Source organism: Nelumbo nucifera, chromosome 1, assembly GCF_055504915.1.
Source record: "Nelumbo nucifera cultivar China Antique chromosome 1, China Antique-T2T, whole genome shotgun sequence".
NCBI classification, from domain to species: domain Eukaryota; kingdom Viridiplantae; phylum Streptophyta; class Magnoliopsida; order Proteales; family Nelumbonaceae; genus Nelumbo; species Nelumbo nucifera.
The window spans coordinates 29,210,659-29,229,509 of NC_142649.1; the positions used below are offsets into that span (position 1 = coordinate 29,210,659).

General features: G+C 39.4%; 1 protein-coding gene across 4 annotated transcripts in view; it reads left to right on the forward strand.

Moving 5' to 3' along the window:
• The first annotated feature begins 721 nt into the window (after positions 1-721).
• The window catches only part of LOC104591018 (biotin--protein ligase 1, chloroplastic-like), a 67,995-nt gene continuing 49,865 nt past the window's right edge, over positions 722-18,851 (forward strand). For 2 of the 4 annotated variants that reach the window (XM_088896278.1, XM_088896279.1), the window contains exons 1-7: positions 722-983; positions 1,076-1,343; positions 1,446-1,507; positions 1,603-1,751; positions 4,829-4,949; positions 5,167-5,322; positions 13,750-13,795. In XM_088896278.1, coding sequence (XP_088752404.1) covers positions 884-983; positions 1,076-1,343; positions 1,446-1,507; positions 1,603-1,751; positions 4,829-4,949; positions 5,167-5,322; positions 13,750-13,795 — 902 coding nt within the window. In that variant the 5' untranslated portion in view covers positions 722-883. Of the gene's footprint in view, positions 984-1,075; positions 1,344-1,435; positions 1,508-1,602; positions 1,752-4,828; positions 4,950-5,166; positions 5,323-13,749; positions 13,800-18,851 lie in introns of those variants that run through there. The other 2 variants (XM_088896280.1, XM_088896281.1) reach the window with 2 other exon arrangements.

Here is an 18,851-nt window from a genome sequence, read left to right on the forward strand (position 1 = left end):
AACATACCAAATGTAAGAAAGATTATATAATTTAAATTTATTGTTGCTTAATTAGTAAACAATTCAATATAATATAGGGAAAATTCCACTTTACTATCCTGAACTTTGGGGTAGTGTCAAGTTAGTATCCGAACTTTCAAACGTGTTACTGTAGTACTTAAACTTTCAAAAAGTGTCAAGTTGGTCCCTGCTGTTAATCGATCGTCAGTTATCTATTGAAAAATATCAAAACTACCATTCAAAAGAAGACACTATTCATTGTAGTATACCTTGAGACTGAACTAGTTGAAGTGTTTGGGATTCTAGACTAATGAAGTCATTGTCTTCTACCTTTAGATTTGAAATATTATTTCTTTGCTTTCAATTATTGTTTCCCTTTATCATATTTCATGTTTTTTCTCTTTTTTTCTTTAAAAATAACCTGTTTAACCTCAAGATAAAAGACAATAAACAATGCCTTCTTTTAAAGGGTAGTTTTGACATTTTCAACAAATAACTCACATTCAGTTAAGGACAAGGACCAACAACTTGACACTACCCCCACCCCCAAAGTTCAGGGAATTTTCCCTATAATCTAATACAGTAATTTTAAATTCATTTTAAAGTATAAAAAATAGTAAAAGTTAACACATTTTGGTAATAGCTGCCCCGTGCTTAGTACGGTGGTCAACTGGTCATTCTCTAATCCAAAATTCAAAGCCGAGTCGGAATCGGTCATGCCAGAATTCTCAGTCGTCGACTCATCAATGAGCTCGCATTTCCGTGCGAGTCAATTGGGAGTAACGTCGCTCGACTCAAACTCGAAACTCGAAGATCGAAAGTTGCAATCTTCTTCGAGATCGGGAGAGCCACTTCCTATCACAGCAATCTTCAGTGTCATGACATGCCATTGACGGCCGTTCTGATACGTTCTCTGGTCGCAGTCGTACCAACAAGAACTATCTACAGTACCCAGAAGATTAAACGTTCTCTATCACTCTTAGGTCAGTTTGACACTTTCAACCATTGTCGACTCTCATGGTCTTACAATATATTTCTGTTCTTGTCTTTCCTGTAATCTGTTATTTTGTTTTAGCCATGGAGAATCCATCATCTTCTGTGTTGGTTTTATTCGGAAAAACATCTGTGGAGAACGAACTCTCTCAGTCTATGAGGAACAGTAAGAATTTGAATCTCCCAGACGGCAGTGAAGTTTCAATTCTTCTAAGTTCGGAAATGGAGAAACCCTCTGATGAAGAGTCTTTTAGAGCAGAATCATACATGAATTCCCTTTCAACTGCTCAGTTCGGAAGATTTCTCATTTGGTCTCCTCGATTGGCTTCGACCCACGATGTCGTTTCTCAGTAAGTATCTCTAAGTTCAAAAAAGTTCTCATCTTTGCGGAATTTCTTCGAACACGTTAACTTTTGGGGTATGGAACTTTAAACTCTTTCAGTCATGGGCAGCAATTTCAGCGAGCTTCCTATTGGTACCGCTTGTGTTGCTGATGTTCAGTTCAAAGGCAGAGGTTTGAAGTTCAAACTTTGAATTTTAAATGAAATTTGTAGAATCTTTTCCGAAAGAGTTGTTATAGTCTGATTTATTTGCTTATACATTTTTCAGGTCGCTCGAAGAATACTTGGGAATCTCCAAAAGGTTGCCTTATGTTTTCATTTATTCTACAGATGGAAGATGGGCGTATTGTGCCTCTTCTGCAGTATGTGGTGTCTCTTGCGATAACGGAATCGATAAAAGTTGTTTGTGATGCAAAAGTAAGTGCTTTTATTTGAGTTAATTGATTTGTATTTTTGACGAAAGAGGAATTAAATGCAGCCATACTGCTCTTCTTCTATATGGTGTTGTTATCTTGGTTTTGGACTCAGGGACTGATTTGTTATTGCTCAACAACATATTGAAGAACCATTGAGAAACAGAAGGAGCATATTGAAGAACTGGGTATTGGAAGTGTCTATGGAATTTCTTCTTTCAAATAATGGATGGGTGTAGGTGAATAAATAGATATGACAGGAATATGGGCTGAAAGTAGCTAATAGATCAGTAGTTCTAGCTAGGCCTTTGTATTCTTGACAGGAATATGCCACCCCAAAGGCATGCATGCTTGACACTTGATTCATCTTGAATCATATTTCTTCTTATCAGTGTCACCATGGTCCATGAGACAATCCAATGCAACGCAGCAATTGCTACTTTGTTGCTATTGCAGTACATGGATATCCCCATGTGGTAACATTTTCCACATACATTGAGATTGGTCTGGATATACAGGAGGAAGTAGCTTGACACCTGACCAGAAATTTTTGAACTGGACAGATCTGATTTTGGGATACTATTGAATGGTTAATAATTTAGTTTCTTAGTTTTTCATTTTGTTATATTACATGTAATTGGGGTGCCAGCTTATCACCCTAGTTTGATATTGTACTTTTGTCTCAAATGAAATTTTTTTCTATATACTATCAAAAAATGTTTGGGCTGCAATATAGACTCCCTTCTTTACAAAAGTTTATCTTCTTCTTGGGACTAAATGCAATTCCAAAGCTATATGGGGCCCATCATCAAGCATGTCTTACTCTACTAAAGATGTAAGGTTACAATTATCACCTACTTCCTATCACTTTTCCTTATGCCTGCAAGTAAGGGAGGCCCTAGAAAATTGATGAGGGATCTTTTGTGGTGGGGATAAAAAGATGAATTCAAGTTTCATTTGGTATACTTTGGAAAGAATGTGCTCCCTCAAAGAGAGTGGTGCGCTGGGTATTAGGTATCTTAGAATGGCCAATATCTCCCTCCTAAGAAAATGGTTCTGGAGATTAATGAAGAACCTGAAAGCCTGTGGAGAGAAGTGATACTTGCAAAATGTGGATTGAGAAACAATAGATGGGACCCAGAAGAGTGTTGTCAATCATTATGGCTGCTTTGTCCAGAAAAGGGATTAAGATGGCCTACCCCTCACTTATATAAAAGGAATGGAGTACAAGGTAGGGGATAGCATTCAGGGTGGGTTTTGGAGGAAAGTAAGGTGTGACAACAAACCATATATGGAGCTTTGCCCCTCTTTTTACTTGGTAGCCTCAGAAAACAAACTATGATCCCCATTGTTTTTATCTTTTTAATGTGGAGATCATAGTTTTCAAGGCACCAAGATGAGGCTAGGTGACAGGGGGTGCCTTGCACCTAGTGACCTAGGTGATGTATTTTTCTTAAATAAAAACCATAGAATCCTAGGGTGATTCCTTAGGTTCCATAGCAACCAGAAACCGTCTTTTACTAGTAATTATTTATAATCCTCGTAAAAAAGTATTAACTGCATATTAAAACATAGAAAATCAACATATTCATGAGAAAGAAGAAAAAAAGAAAATTCAGAAAATAGAGGGGTTGAGGTTTTTGTCCTAGGAAAACATATTTGTCAAGGTGACATCTAGGCAACTACCTAGGTGACAAGTAGGGACGACAATTTTCCCCATCTCTGTCAAGTACCTGGCCTCTCCAACCCCATTTGGTTGGGGTTGGGGATTGCCTTGGCATGGGTAGGGATGGGGATGGGGATTAATAGGGATCCCCGATCAATGACAAGGATGAGGATGGGGAGTGAAGTCCCTGCCTTGACCCCGAGTATATATATTAAGTAAATATATTTTCTAAAAAACTTTTAGAGATTCGGGTCCTTGACGGGGAAACTGTCTTCATCAGGGATTGGGGATGGAATGTAACTTTTATCCCTAGTGGGGGGTTGGGGTTGGAGACGGGGACTTGTTTCAAAGTTGGGGTTGTGGATGGGGAGTATGGTCCCGTGAATCCGCTTTGTTGCCATTCCTAGCGATGAGGTGCCCATGGAGGGTTGCCTTGCTTAATTGCCTATCTATTTTGTACATGGTGCTATGAAATACTATTATATTCTTTATTCTTGGGGATTATAATAACATGGATTCTGTTATGTGTTCATTCACTCACCTTGGAGTCTGCAAACCACCTTTCCATCCATTGCTAGTTTTTATCCACTCACTTGTCATATATTTTGGTATTTTCAGAATTCGTTGGTGCTTTCTGTAGTCCATAGAACAGATTTTCAGGATCTAGCAGTTAAAAAGGGGCTTTTCTTTTTATAAATGCAGTTAAAAGGGGTTTTGTTAGTGAATGATTCCTTTTACGATTTTTAGTTGGCTAGAAAGCCTCTCGTTGAAACAAGGTCAGCGCTGATGTTTTGATTTTAAGAGAAGTGGTTGAAGCAATTTGGTCCTACACGTTAATCAATATGAGTTCAGGGACCCCCCTCACTCTTTTTTTTTTTTTGAATTTGAGCCTTATTTCGACATCATGTTTGAGATATACATATACTTCTTTCTGTATGATCTGTCCATTTGTACAGAGCCTCATTGTACAGGGGTTCTGGTGTACATGTTATCCTTTTACCTTTTTGAAATGTCTCTATATGTTACATTCTTAAAAAAAACAACAAAAAGAAGCAGAAAAAAAAAGAGATCATGGGATGAAGCTCTCCAACTTTTCCAAATTAGGAAAAATATCAACTTTGGAATTCTGGTTTCTGGTTTATATATTATGTATATGGGTTGTAGTTTTGTAACAATGACTTTGTGTATTAGGGTCTGTTCCCTATTATAGTTTCACATTGATATAGTTTACTTTTACTGATCTGAAAAAAAAAAGAAAAAAGGAACAAAAGAGTTTTCTCAAGTTTGGAAAGGAACAAAATAGTTTTTTTTTTGGAATTTTTCTTTTTCTATTTGGAGCCTGTGCTTGAATTTCACAGTATTTTGAAACTTTGGATGTTTGTCGTTATTGATTTGGAAGCATATTCTAATTTCAGGGCTTGCCACATCTGGATGTTAAAATAAAGTGGCCAAATGATTTGTACTTAAATGGCCTAAAAGTTGGAGGGGTCCTATGCACCTCGACGTATAAATCAAAGAAGTTCAATGTTAGTGTTGGTAAAGGGGCCTTAACCTTCTGCTCACCACATGGCAAGACCATGTGTTCTCATATTTTTGTTAACAATCTGGCTATACTATTCCTTTTCAATACCACATTCGCTTATTTTCATATATTCCAATTATTCTGAAGTTAATTTATCCATGGTTCCTGTCTGGCAGATATTACAAGTAGATAATGGTTAATTTATTGAAGCATGCCTTTTTTTTTTTTCAGGAATAGGTTTGAATGTGGATAACAAGAGACCAACCACATGTTTGAATGCAGTGCTTCAAGAAATGACTTCTGCTTCTTGCCAAATAAGGAAGGAGGATATTCTTGTGGCATTTTTTAAAAGATTTGAGTATCTTTTTGATATCTTCTTAAATCAAGGTGAATAAAGTTTTATGCTGTGATGTTTTCCTTTTCTTTGTTCTCTTTCTTCATTTATGTATCACTTTAACTGGTTGTTTTAATTCTTTTGAGAAAATTTAACCAGAATTTATTAAGAAAAAAGGGGGGTGGGATCAAGAGGAGATATACAAAGCAGGGGGGTGGGGGGGAACCCTTACAAGGCCATCTGCAGTATGATTGTGTTTCCTAGGAACAAAAAACTAAGTTAACATTCAAACCATCCAAAGAATCCCAAGCTTCAGTCAGATAGTGATACAATCTCCAAGGGACCCCTTTTTTGTCTCTTAACCATTTTATCGTATTTGCTGAATCACCTGCAATGATCAAATTCTGAATTCCCAAATTCTTTATTATCCTGATTCCAGTGAGAGCAGCCATCACTTCAGCCTTTGTGGAGTCAGCCCAACCGATTGGACCACTAAAAGTCCAGCAGATATTGCCCCTGTCATCCCTTACTGTACCACCAATACCTGCAAGGCCTGGATTACCTAAGGCACAACCGTCAAAATTAAGGGTTATCGCACCTTCACTGATGGATATGGGATGCCTCAAGGATGTTTGCTGGGGATGAGGCAGAAACAGAAAGGGGTGAATATCTCTGATAAGATCATTAACTGAAAGTCCTTTAAACAGAGCTGAATTCACTAACCAAAAGATGCAAAGATAGGTAATATCCGAGATTAACTCCTCCAAGCATAGTTGTCAAGGCATCGCCTAGGCGCCTAGGCGACTAGGTACCCTCGGCTGGGTGCCTGCCTAGGCGATTAAGCGCCCGCTTAGGTGACAAAAATGACAAGGCGGGTGCCTTTTATAATATCATTTATATTGTTGCATCTTATTAATGTATGTGTTAATACATTTTATTATATGCTATATATCAATTATATTTTGTTTTAATGGTTTACTATTGAAATTTAATGGTTTTGAGAAGAGAAAAAGAAAGAAAGAAAGAAAGAAAGAAAAGAAAAGAAAAGAAAGGGGAAAGAAACAATTAGAATAATAAAGTTATTTTTTTTTTCTATTCTCTCTCTAATTAAACAAAACAGAAACTCCATCCTTGTTTTTTTCTATTTTACTTTCCATCTTGAATATTTATCATATAAAGTTAATAACCTTCTTTAGCTGCTAATTAATATGAATTTGCTCTACTAAATACTTATTATAGTAGCATTATTTTTGAAAATAATGAAATTAATATATGTAAAAGATTTTTATCTTTTAGATGTGATGATTTGCCACATTTTTAGAGGAAATTTAATGTTCTTAATAAAGAGAATTGCTATTTTTCAATTAACACACATGCTGAATGGTATATAAAACTAGGAAACTAGCCAAAAGTTAGTTTTTCATATTATAAAATTTTTATCGCCTAGGCGGGTGCCTAGGCAACTAGGCGCCCCAGTGTTGCCCAGAATTGCGTAGACGCGTTGAAAACTATGCCTCCAAGGTTCTGCTTTTATTGTCAAAGATACGGATGTTTCTTTCATCCCAAACACCCCACATCACAGCATGAGGCACTGATTGCCAAAAGACTTTACCCCTTTTGCTAAGCCCTGTTCCTTGCCATTGATTCAAGTTGTCCATAATGTGTTTTGGAAAAGCCCAGCTGTACCCTGCCATATTCAAGAAGTGGGATCATATCCTTTGAGTGAAACTGCAATGAAGAAGAATGTGATATGCAGATTCACCCTCGCTGAGACATAAAATACAAACATGAGGAGAAATGGAGCGTCTTCCCAAAAGTTTTTTCTGTAGGAGATCACAAGTATTAACTTTCTGAGACAGGCTTCCCATACAAAGAAGCAAATTCTTGAGGGGATGTGGCTGCACCAGATTTTCTTGTAAGGAAAAGAGGAATGCCGATCTTCAGCAGTCAAAGCCCTGAACATAGACTTAGAAGAGAATTCACCATTTGGGTGAAGGGTCCATATTCGGGTGTCAGAATGAGAGGGGGATATGTAGGCATCTTCGATGGTTTGGATTAAGGCTATTAAGTCAGAAATCTCCGAGTCCCTTGGGGGTCTTCTAAGGTGGAGGTTTAAAGAATTCTCGGCGGTCTGGTTTGGGAGGCAAGAAGAAATAGAGGCTTCTTGGTCAAGGGTGAGGTTAAACAGCCTAGGGAAAGAGGCTTTCAGGGTAGCTTCCCCCCACCAAAGATCTTTCTAGAATTTAATTTTAGAACCATTTCCCACTTTATACCTTATAAAAGGAAGGAAAGAAGTATGAATGGAACATATACCTTTCCAAGGATTTGTGGCCTTTATCCTGTTCAATTGGAGATTGCAATCCCACCCGCTTGTATTTCGTCCATATTTACTTGAGATGACAGCTGTCCAAAGAGCACTAGGTTTTTTTGGAAATCTCCAGAGCCATTTGCCTAGGAGAGAAGAATTTTTCTCTTTAAGCTGTCCAATACCCAAACCGCCTTCATCTTTTGGTCTGTATACTTGTTTCCAGCTAACTAAATGGTTTCTCTTATCTCCACCACCTTCCCAAAGAAAGTTCCTTTGAAGCTTCTCAATCTGATTTCTGACTTTGGTCGGAATCTGGAAGACAGAAAGAAAGTAGACCGGTAGATTTGATAAGGAGGCCTTTAAGAGAGTAAGCCTACCCCCTTTGGAGAGATAACACTTTTTCTAAGTCGATAATTTCTTCTCGCATTTCTCCATCACTGGTCTCCAGAAATTGAGGGATTGTGGATTCCCTCCAAGAGGCATCTCAAGGTAGGTAATGGGGAGATTCTCCACTTTGCACCCCAACAAAGATTTGAAATTTTCTAGAAGTTCCACTTCCACTAAGTTAATAGCAACAATACTACTTTTGCAGAAGTTAACTCTCAAACCAGTGAGAATCTCGAAACATTCGATTACCATTTTAGTGTTTGTGATGTTGGTTATGGAGGCATCCAAGAATAAGATTATGTTATCGGTGAACTGTAAGTGAGAGATGTGAATTTTATCCCTACCCACTTCAAAACCTTTCACCAAGTTGAGAAGAATTGACTTGTCAAAGAGATAATTAAATATATCAATCACCAAAGTGAAAAGTAATGGGGAAAGAGGGCAACCTTGTCTTAGACCCCTACTAGCCTTGAAATAACTTTTTGCTTCACCATTTATCAATACTGAAAACCAAGGAGAGCCAATACAACCTTTAATCCACCTGATCCAGTTTCTCCCAAAACCTCTTAGCCTTAAGCAGTCAAGAATGCAGTCCCAATCCACTTTGTCGTACACCTTCTCTAGATCAAGTTTCACAAGGACCCCCGGGATAAAATTAGAGATGCAGAAATTTCTCATGCTTTTGGTTGGGATTCTACCATTAGAATGTTCTGAACTGAACCTGGTGACATTGAAATCACCCACAAGACACCATGCAATGTCCTCCTCCTCATGCAGGGACTCCAACTCAGCCCAAATCCTCACTCTATCAGAGGTAGAGTTAGGACCATACACACCAGTGAGGATCCAGCTGAAATCATCTTTAATATTAGTGAGCAGAACCGAGATTGAGAATTCACCTGTCAATCTCCAAGCCTGAAATTTCATCTTCCTTCCATGCTAGAATGATACCTTTAGCAGAACCCTCAGCTGGAACAGCAATCCGTTTTCTACCCCTTATTCCCCATATGGCTTTCATAAGTTTTCTGTTGATGACTTCTTTTTTTGATTCCTGAAGGACAATTATATCTGGATTTTCTCTCTTCAATGTTTCTTTCACTAGGCTTCTTTTGAGCTGACCTTACAAACCCCTGATATTCCTCTTCATTGAGTCACTTTGACAGAGTTCCCCTTATTCATCCTATTTCCCTTTGAGATGCGATCCATTAGACCCCACTGAAGCCTTTTTAGTTCTTTTTTAGGATCTTTTGTTTTTCTGTTCTTCTCCTGGGCCTTTCCAGATTTAGTCACCTCTTTATTAAAGATTCTCTCCTTTTCATCTTCTTTGTCTCTTCTCACAATTCCCAAAGTTCCGGCTATATTGTCAATTCCCAAATTCTGTCTCCTTCCTGCCAATGCTTGATGGAACAGCTGTCTGAAATGGAAGGATCTGCATTGGGTGGGATGGCAACTCATTTGAACCTGAAAGAGTGGAAGGGGAGAAAAGACAGTGAGATGCAGATACAGAGCAAGAAAAAGGAGATTGAAGAGAAGACAGAACCGAATGGGGGGCGGGGGATCTCCCTGAGTGCGATTTATGGTTTTGGTCAGGAAAGGAAGTTGACGAATCTCTCCCTTGTCTGCGAACAGGGGGGTCTGATTCTGAAGACATTCCGTAGCTTGGATTGATCAACTGGGTCTGCTCGAGAATCTCCACACAACCCGAACTCCCTTTGTCTGTGAACAGGTCTTTTACTCTTTTAAGAGCAAACTCACGAGGGTCTGGATCTGCTTCAGTAGCATACAAGCTGAGGTCACCCTCTGTGTCTTCTTCTTCACTGGCAAATGGCAGGCCAGAACTCAAGGACGAAGTTGGAGCCATGAAAACTTTTCCAAGATGCCGGCCCAAGCTGGGAGGAGTTTTGGGAACCGCCTGACTGAAGGAAGAAGACCCAGTTGATTGGTAAATTTATGGGAGTAGACAGAAAGGGTTAGTTCTGTCAACCTCATCTTTTAACTCATGTAATAAATTTATGTAAGTTAATTGCAATAGCTACTTCGCGAGAGAAAGGGTGAAGTAGAACTAGTAACTGATTTTACGGAAGAAGATAACATCCTCTTAAACAAATTTTTCATTCCATTAACTAACTCTTTGTCTTCAGGAATGACCATCTCATCATGATGAAACTTTTCTTCAAGAATGTAGTCAACATCATCATCAATTTCTTTGAGAACCCATTCAACACCCAAATCTAGATCTAGATCTACAATAAACTTTTCAGCTAGAGCTGATTGCTTCTCTTCTTGCACTTCATCTATAATATGGAGTTTTGATGCTTTATAGATGGTAGCTATTTCTTAGCATCTTGAATCTCTTGGCATTTTTTCTTTTAAGTTTGCTCACACTTTGTAGACAATCTTATTAAATTGAATGTATGAGAAAACAGATATGAAGTTAGGGGTCTGAGAGTGAGGCATCAACTATGAGAAAACAGATATGAAGTTGAGAAGCAAAGCAAACGCCTCACGGGTATCTCAGTAATATTGCATGTTGACCTTGTAGGGTCAGGCAAGATTTGCTGAGAGAGGATCCCACAAAATGTATCCTTGCATAGTGCCCGGTCTTGTAGTGTTCAACAAGGCCCAATAGCTGGATCTTGTGGGATGAGAACCTCGTGAGCATATTTGAATAGTGATTTTATTGGATTGAGCAAAGTCGGGCCTTGTGAGGCCAAGTTGAGGATCTCGACACTGGAGAGGTGCTCAAGGGTGTCAGATGCATGATCACCACCATTGGAACATGTATTGCTTCCTGAGTGGTCCCCAAGAACGTGGTTTAACAACCCTATGGTCCCTTTAGACACGTGTCCATGGGGGAAATAAAGGTAGGCTCTGTTTCCCTCATGTCAGCTAAGACCAGGAATATGAAGGGATGAGAGATCCATCGTATGGACACCCAAATCTTGTGGAATAAGGTGGGCGAATTTCAAAAAATTTCTCTCCCTTTCAACTGGGAATCGAATTCCCTATTTAGAAAATCATATTTTCAATGATCAATCTTGAACCATAAACTGAACCAGATCTGAACAAAAGCAGTAGGAGAGAATTATACCTGATACGGAGAAGGAATATCTCCCAATGGAGGTATTCACGCCCAAGGAAGGATCCAAAGACTGCTCCCACTGAAGATGGCGCAGTGCAGGATGGAGCAGAATCAGCAGAGTTCTTCTCCAAGAACCTAGTCCTTCGCAAGAAATAGCAGGAGGGCACGTGAGCACAGATTCCTATCAGTCCTTTCACAAAGAACTGATGTCAAGATCAAATCTTGACTTCTCCCACTGAACTGGAGATCGAACTGGCAAGGTAGGCGGCAAGAAGAAGGAGGTGGCAAGAAAGAATTCCGCAGGGTTGCTTAATTCTTTCTTCTGTGATTTCAGCTCTATAGAGGATGTGAATGTATGTCTACTAAAGGCTGCCACCCCTTCCTTCTTTTGTAACCTTAAAGGGATCAGCTCCTAATCCCATTAGGAGTTTGCTGATCCAAATATGATTTGGATTAGAATTCCCTTTAAGTGATAAGGGTAAACCCTTATCTGCAGATTAGATCAACCTTCTCCTAATTTCATTAGGAGGTTTCCAGATCTGAATCACATTTAGATCTGGACTCTCTGAGTGGATAGGGTTAAGACCCTATCCTATCTGCTAATCCATTCCCAGATTTTGCCCCCTTATTTAACTGATTAAATTAGCCCAGTTCGAAATGGGCTTTAGGCCCATTAAGGTTATGTGCTCACTTAGCCTTCCTAACTGCTGCCCAGTTGGGCTTCCTTATATGGCGTGGGACCCAAACATTGATCTACACATCAGCCACATGGGTTCGGCCTAGCCTTTGTTACAAGGCCTGTCCGAATACACTGTTATGGACAGTGCACCCTTTGAAACCCATCACATGGGCTCTATGGGCCCAACACTTACCTTAAGTGGTCCCTGGGCCAAGCCACCTTGTAACACCTAGGTACTGTGGGTAGATGCAAGATTAGCCCATCAGGTATTATCCTTAATGGTCTTACACTCAACCTCTCAGCCTATAATGATCAAACACTGCCCGATAAGAGAGGACCTCTCCCTCGGCTGCAAGGAACAGTGCTGCACTCTCTACTTATATGGATCCCGGGATTTAAAACCTTTTGCAAACATTTTAGAAACCATAATATGTATACTTTTATATCTCATATGAAATATATTTTGCAAAACAAATCTCAACGATTGAAATCGGCTGCCGGTAGTCTTGGTTTCCATTAGAGAGAGTGCATCCCCAATCATTACCTTTGTTCGACAAAGGGGCTGATCCTGTCACTATGATCACCCACTCAGATGAATTCTCAGACTGTCCCAACATACCCAGGTTTTGACCCCCGCTAAGGATCTCACTGATTGGTACATCAAAGACAGCCCAATCCGACACCTAGTGCAGTATCATAATCGAGTCTAGGGGTCGGGTGTAACTTTCCAGTTTTGCCCATTAATCTCCAAGGTCCAGGGCAATACTGGAAATCTGGTCCGGTTCAAAGATTCAATTGATCCTACACTACATGTGCCTAGGGTTTCACCCTAACAGCTGAGACAGGCCACCCCAACCGACTTGGTGGCACATCAGTGCCAACCTTATCTGGATAGGTCTCCCCAGACCGACCCACTGGCTGTGAACATTCTAAACTAATACGAGTCTCATTAAGTGTCCAGTTTAAGGGTATTACACAGAAACATACCAAGGGAACATGAATCAAATATGTACTTTTATTTATTTACAATAAACTCATAATGTACATCATTCTGATTGAAGCTAAGGGCATACAAAACTGTCTAACAGAATGTTCTAGAATGTGTAGCCTCATGCACGTAACCTAACCTTCCCATTTCTATAAATAGGGAATGTCTTAAGCTAAGGACCTTTTTCCTCTTTCCTTTACCAGCTTCTTCCTCTTCCTTCACTTCCAATCCTTGAGTTCTGAGCCTTAGCCATTTTCTGGTTCAGACTCCCTTGAACCCTTAGCCTTCCACAACCATACACATCCTAACCCTCGTGGTATTCTTCTCCTTAGTTCAAGATCAGCAGGCCGTCCTCATTCGGTTGGCTTACAGAATGTTAAATTGAACTTAAAATTCTTCCAATGAGCATTGGAAATAGAAGTAGAGATTCAGATCTGAAATAGAAGAGAGAAAGAAGAAATAGAGAGGGAAAAGAAGATCACTCTATTACCTGTAAGTAACTTCAAAATGAACTACTATTCCATCAAATCAACTCTTAAATTCCAATTAGAGATTTACAGTAAATCTATTTAATTTATAGACTAAACATGAAGGCTTGAATCTAACTTCACTAACTCCAATTTCAACTAGGAAACTGATGCAAGACAAATTCTAACTACTACTTTGTAGCTATGGTAACCCAATAGATAACCTATAAGGACACTCAAATAAGGAATAGCTCCCAAACAACTTCAAAAATAGTAAATTATTATTTTCCTATAATCGTAATTAAGAGATTACTATGAATAATAAATCCAAAAGTCACAGGTAGATGCATTATATCCTTCTTTCTCCTTTTGTTAATCAATCTATACAAGCTACAGTCACACATAGATGCATGCTCACACTCACTGACTTTACCAGAACAATGGCAATTCAATGTAAGTGTTGTCCAACTACTCAGCATCTATTAGAAAAAGACTTTATGATGAACTGGGATTAGTTTCTTGTCATCTCTCTGTACTGTTGAGCATCAAGCCTTTTTTCTATCATGCAGGATTTCAAGCTCTTGAGGAACTATATTACAACAGTTGGCTACATAGGTAAGAAGGAATTTGTCTACTTTTTTCCCAACCTTTATTTGTGTGTGCATACAAGAACATACATTCATATGTAGTAATCTGTTTTTTTTTTCAGGTGCTTAGAAGCCTTAAATATGTTTCTAGCACTAGATAATATAAATGATTAAATTCTTCCTAGGATGATCATGGATGAAGCCATGAATTAATATAAGAGCCATATATAATAGTTTTTTTCCTTCTGGAAAAGCATTTGTTGTTTCTTTTAGAATAATATGACCGTTATTTTATGACAATAATGTTGATAAAATGTGTCATTATAGTTGAGGTAAAATTTCTACTTAGTTATATCTCTCCTTTTTTCTGTTAAATAAAAGAGATATTGTATCCTTTTGGTGCTCAATTCATGGATCTTTAATCCTCCCTGAATTTGACATGAGCTACACAATTTCTATACCAAAAATAAGAAAGACTTGAGCTTCCTGTTCAAGTTTCCTTTTGATGTTTGTCTTTTTGTCTTCTAGACAATAAGCTGATAAAAGTTATTGCTAAAAGATACAGAATGAAGGGTAAGTTCTCTAGAGGCTGGAGCAAGGTTCAAAATATCGATACACCCAATACGCCGGTAGGGGCGTATTGGGCGAATCGATACCTCTTTTTTTAGTTTTTTTAACTTTTTAATTTTTTTTTTCAAAACCGGTTCAGGGGGCCGGTTTAGGGCTCCTCCACCCCCTGAACCGGTCAGACCCCCTGATACACCCACTGTAGGGGCGTATTGGAGGGGTCCCTGAACGATACGTGTCAGCCGATACGGGCCGATACGTGTCGATACATTGAACCTTGGGCTGGAGAAGATGGAGTTCATTCAGATAACAACCTGGAGAAGATCTCTAAAGGCTGAAGCAAAGGACCTGCTATTCAAAACATACAGAGTGAAGGGGAAGACCACGTTGAAGATTAGGGAAATCAGAAAAACCATGGTACATCTGGTTGGGCTGGATGTGATTGAGTGGTTCAAACTGTTCATGGAAGGTGCACTTCAAGCAGGTAAGGAGATGAATTGGAAGAGTTTGAAAGAAGATGAAAGAAGGTACCTTGTAGAAAGAAGATGGAACAAGAAAGGTAGATTCTTGGCTCTGTATGAGTTTTTTGGGGAAGGCAAGAAGCAGCTATTATGCTTTCCTGAAGAGAGGAATGAATCAAGCTGGAGGGAGGTTAAAAACTTGCTGCAGGACATGTTAACTCTGATGAAGGAAGGGAATGAGATAAAACTGATCAATGGAGAAGTGGCAAAACCTAGTTCTGAGAAGGTAGTAAAACGTCCTCCTGAGAAGGAAATAGACACAGGAAAACACATTCTGGCAAATGGACTGGGGAGTTGGGAAATTGGTATACATCACAGAGAAGAGTGGAAAAGAAGCTAGTGGTTGAAGTATGGAAGAAACCAGAAAACTGGAGGGAAATAGCAGTTGAGATAATCGAGAAATTAAAGTTAAATGGTCCAATAATATTCACTCCTTTTGAAGACTTTAAAGCAGTGTTAGACTTAGTGCAGAACAACCTCGTCAGTGTGTTGAATCTTCAGTTGGGTCTTGGAGTGGCTACAGTAATGAGATGTCCCTTGTTTCAAACTCAAAGAATGTTTCTGTGGAAGATGGTGTTACCATTCAGGTTGCTGGCCTACCTTTCCACTTATGGAAGATGGAAGCACGTCTTGAAAGTGTTTTCTCTTTAGACCTCTGATCAGCGGCCATGAAGGTGAGTGGGGTAAGGCCTGAAGAAATCCTAGGAAGGTTGAGGCCTTTTCTGATAATAGTTTCTATTTAGCATGGCTTTTGACCTCCATTGAAGCTGCTCTGTGGAGGGATTCCAGGAGGGTGGAAAACGAAGAGCTAGAAGAAGATTACCTATGTGGAACAAAGAGATTGGTCCATTAAAAAAGCCCTCCCAAAACCCATTCTCTGCAGCTTTCTTGCTAAAAAGAGTAAAGATTTCCATGATACAAATGAATAGCAAGGGGGAAAGAGGGTCACCCTGCCTCAAACCTCTAGAGCTACTGAAAAACCCCGTGGATTGGCCATTAATTAGGATAGAAAATTTTGGGGTCCTAACACGTACTCTGATCCAGTTTCTCCATTTCTGCCCAAAATTCATTTTCTCCAACACCAGGTCCAGACAATGCCAGTTAACATGGTCATATGCTTTCTTAATATCAAGCTTACAAATTGCACCCGGGGTTCCCTCTCTTCTTCTAGATTCTAACAGTTCATTGGCAATGAGAATTGAATCTACCATCTGTCTGCCCGGAACAAATGCACTTTGGTTACAAGAAATAACACTACCTAGTACACCTTTCATTCTTTCTGCCAAGACTTTAGCCAAGATTTTATAAAAACTGTGCAGGAAACTGATAGGTCTGAAATCCTTAATATTTACAGCCCCCTAAATCTTTGGGATGAGAGTGATAAAAGTAGCATTCAAGCTTCTTTGCAGTGATGCATTTGTATGAAACGCCTGGAACACCTTCAACAAGTCTTTCTTCACAATATCCCAGCATTTTAAATAAAAAAGGTTTGAAAACCCATCCAGACCAGGGGATTTATCACATTCTACCTTCTTGACTGCTGCCTTGGTTTCCTCTTCTGTAAAGGGTCTCTCAATCCATTGTTTCTGCTCTTCATTCAATTGCTTGAAAGGAAACTCAGAAGGAAATGGCCTATGGGCCCACCTCTCCTTATAAAGATTTTTATAGAAGGATGTTGCTACTGATTTAACCTCTTAACATGATTCACCACTCCTATCCTCCCACACCAGTTTGCTGATTGAAGAAACCCTTGCACAGGCATTTGTCATTTTGTGGAAGAAGAACTTCGTATTTTTATCACCCTCTTTTAGCCAAGTGGTTTTGGCTCTTTGTCTCCACTTCATCTCTTCCTCTACAGCCAACTTGTCATATTTGATTTTTGCATTAGACCTTTTTAATCTCAATTCTTCAGTCAAGGCGCTCGCCTCTTCAGCTCTATCAATCTCAACAATGGTGCTCAATAAGGCCTTCTTTTCAGTCCCCAATTTCATTTTATTCTCCATACTCCAAATTTTTAACTTTCCCTTGATGGCATTTAACTTTTTTGCCAAAATAAAAGAACTAGAACCCTCCACCTGAAATTCATTCCACACAGATTTGATCAAGGGGATAAGCTTGTCCTCAAACCATGCATTTTCAAATTTAACTGGAGCACTGATTATCTCACGATGACCACAAACAAGCTGAATAGGGTTTGGTCAGATACCGGTCTAGGAAGAGTGATCTGCCTAAAATCAGGAAAGAAATTATCCCAATTTGAGGAAACCAAAAACCTGTCCAGTCTTACCAGAGTCGGGTTTCCTTGATTATTAGTCCAAGTAAATCTGTTACCCTGAATTGGAACATCCATTAGCTCCATATTATTGATAAATCCAGCAAACAAATTCATCGATCCAGTTCTTCTACCCCTTGTATTTTTCTCTTCCACCGATATAGTCGAATTAAAGTCACCGCCGATGACCCAAGGATGATTCTGAGACTCTCTCACATCTGATAACTCCTCCCAGAAAGCCGCCCTAAGATTTGGCTCTGTTGGTCCATAAACATTTGTAACTTGAATGTTTTTCCACCCTGTAACTTCATACTTAAAGAGATTGAGAAATTTCCAATTCTGCTGGAAACAAGGCTACAAAATGCAGGATCCCTAAGACTCAGAAGACCTCCGGCACTCCCAGAAGCAGCCAAAGCCTTCCACCTGACCTGACCTTCCCCCCAAATACTTCTGTGTGCAAGTAAAGGCAAAGTGATAGAGGGTAGCAGGACCTATGTCAGAGTTGTGGCAGATGGAATAAATGCAGAGCCAGGCCCTCAGCATTCTCAAAGCAGCTTGGAGAATATTAAAATGCTCAAAATGTGTACTGAGCGAAACCAAGAGTTGCGGACTGAACCAGATAACCATTTTCGATGTGGGGCTAAACCGACTTTAAGCAACCCTCATCTTGGGCCTTCGAGTGAACCCATTATATTAGGAAATGAGAACTCAGGGTCGAGGGGTGGACTGATACAAGGTTCAACTAGGCCTAGGTTAGAAAAGGGGTCACATGATAACTTAAACCTCCATATGACTAAAGAGGGGGCTAGAGGGGCAGGAGATAGTTAGGGATGTCTAGCATCGTCCTAGATACAACCTATGTCGAAGTTCACTAACTTGATTGAGGCTGTTGAGGCAAGGCTTGCTTGGAAACCAAGCTTGGCCTCTTATTCTACTAGCCCTTAAGCGTCCAAATCCAAGGTATGGTAGGAGAAAAGATGAAGAAGTTGAGTTTGATTTAGAATGGGCTAGTTGTGAGGAGAAAGTTTATGGTGTTCTGGCGCATGAGCTCCTATGAATAAATCCGTGAGAGACAAAGAACTCATTGAGCTCCCCATGGAAGTATTCTTTTGCATTGTCGGATTGGAAGATCTGTATTTCAACATGGAACTGCGTAAATACCATACTTTGGAAGTCTTTCACAATCTTTGGAACTTCGTCTCTACTACGCATAGGAATTACCCATGTATAGCGAGAGTAATCATCGATCAATGTGATAAAGTACTTATATCTGCCCTTAGAGATTACATTGGTAGGCCCCCATACATCAGAATACACAACATGAAAAGGAACATTTGATCTTTTATTACTTGAGTGAAAAGTTGTTCTACATTGTTTGCTCAACTGACACGTTTGACACTGGAACTCTGACACTGAACATGACTTAAATAAAACCGGAAACAAAGACTTTATTATTTCGAAAGAAACATGACCTAAACAATTATGCCACAAAAAAATTTGACTCTTATTTGACTGACTATGTGACTCTGAGGATGACACCGAGAGATCGGCTTTGTTGTCGAGAATGTAGAGACCATCCACTGGGCTCCCTCTATCAATCGTCCTTGCAGAAGTTAGGTCCTGAAAAACACATGAGTCAGCAAAAAAGGTTACACTACAGTTTAAAGAGCTTGCAATGCTACTATTTGAAAGCAAATTTATAGGAAGTTGAGGGACATGCAATA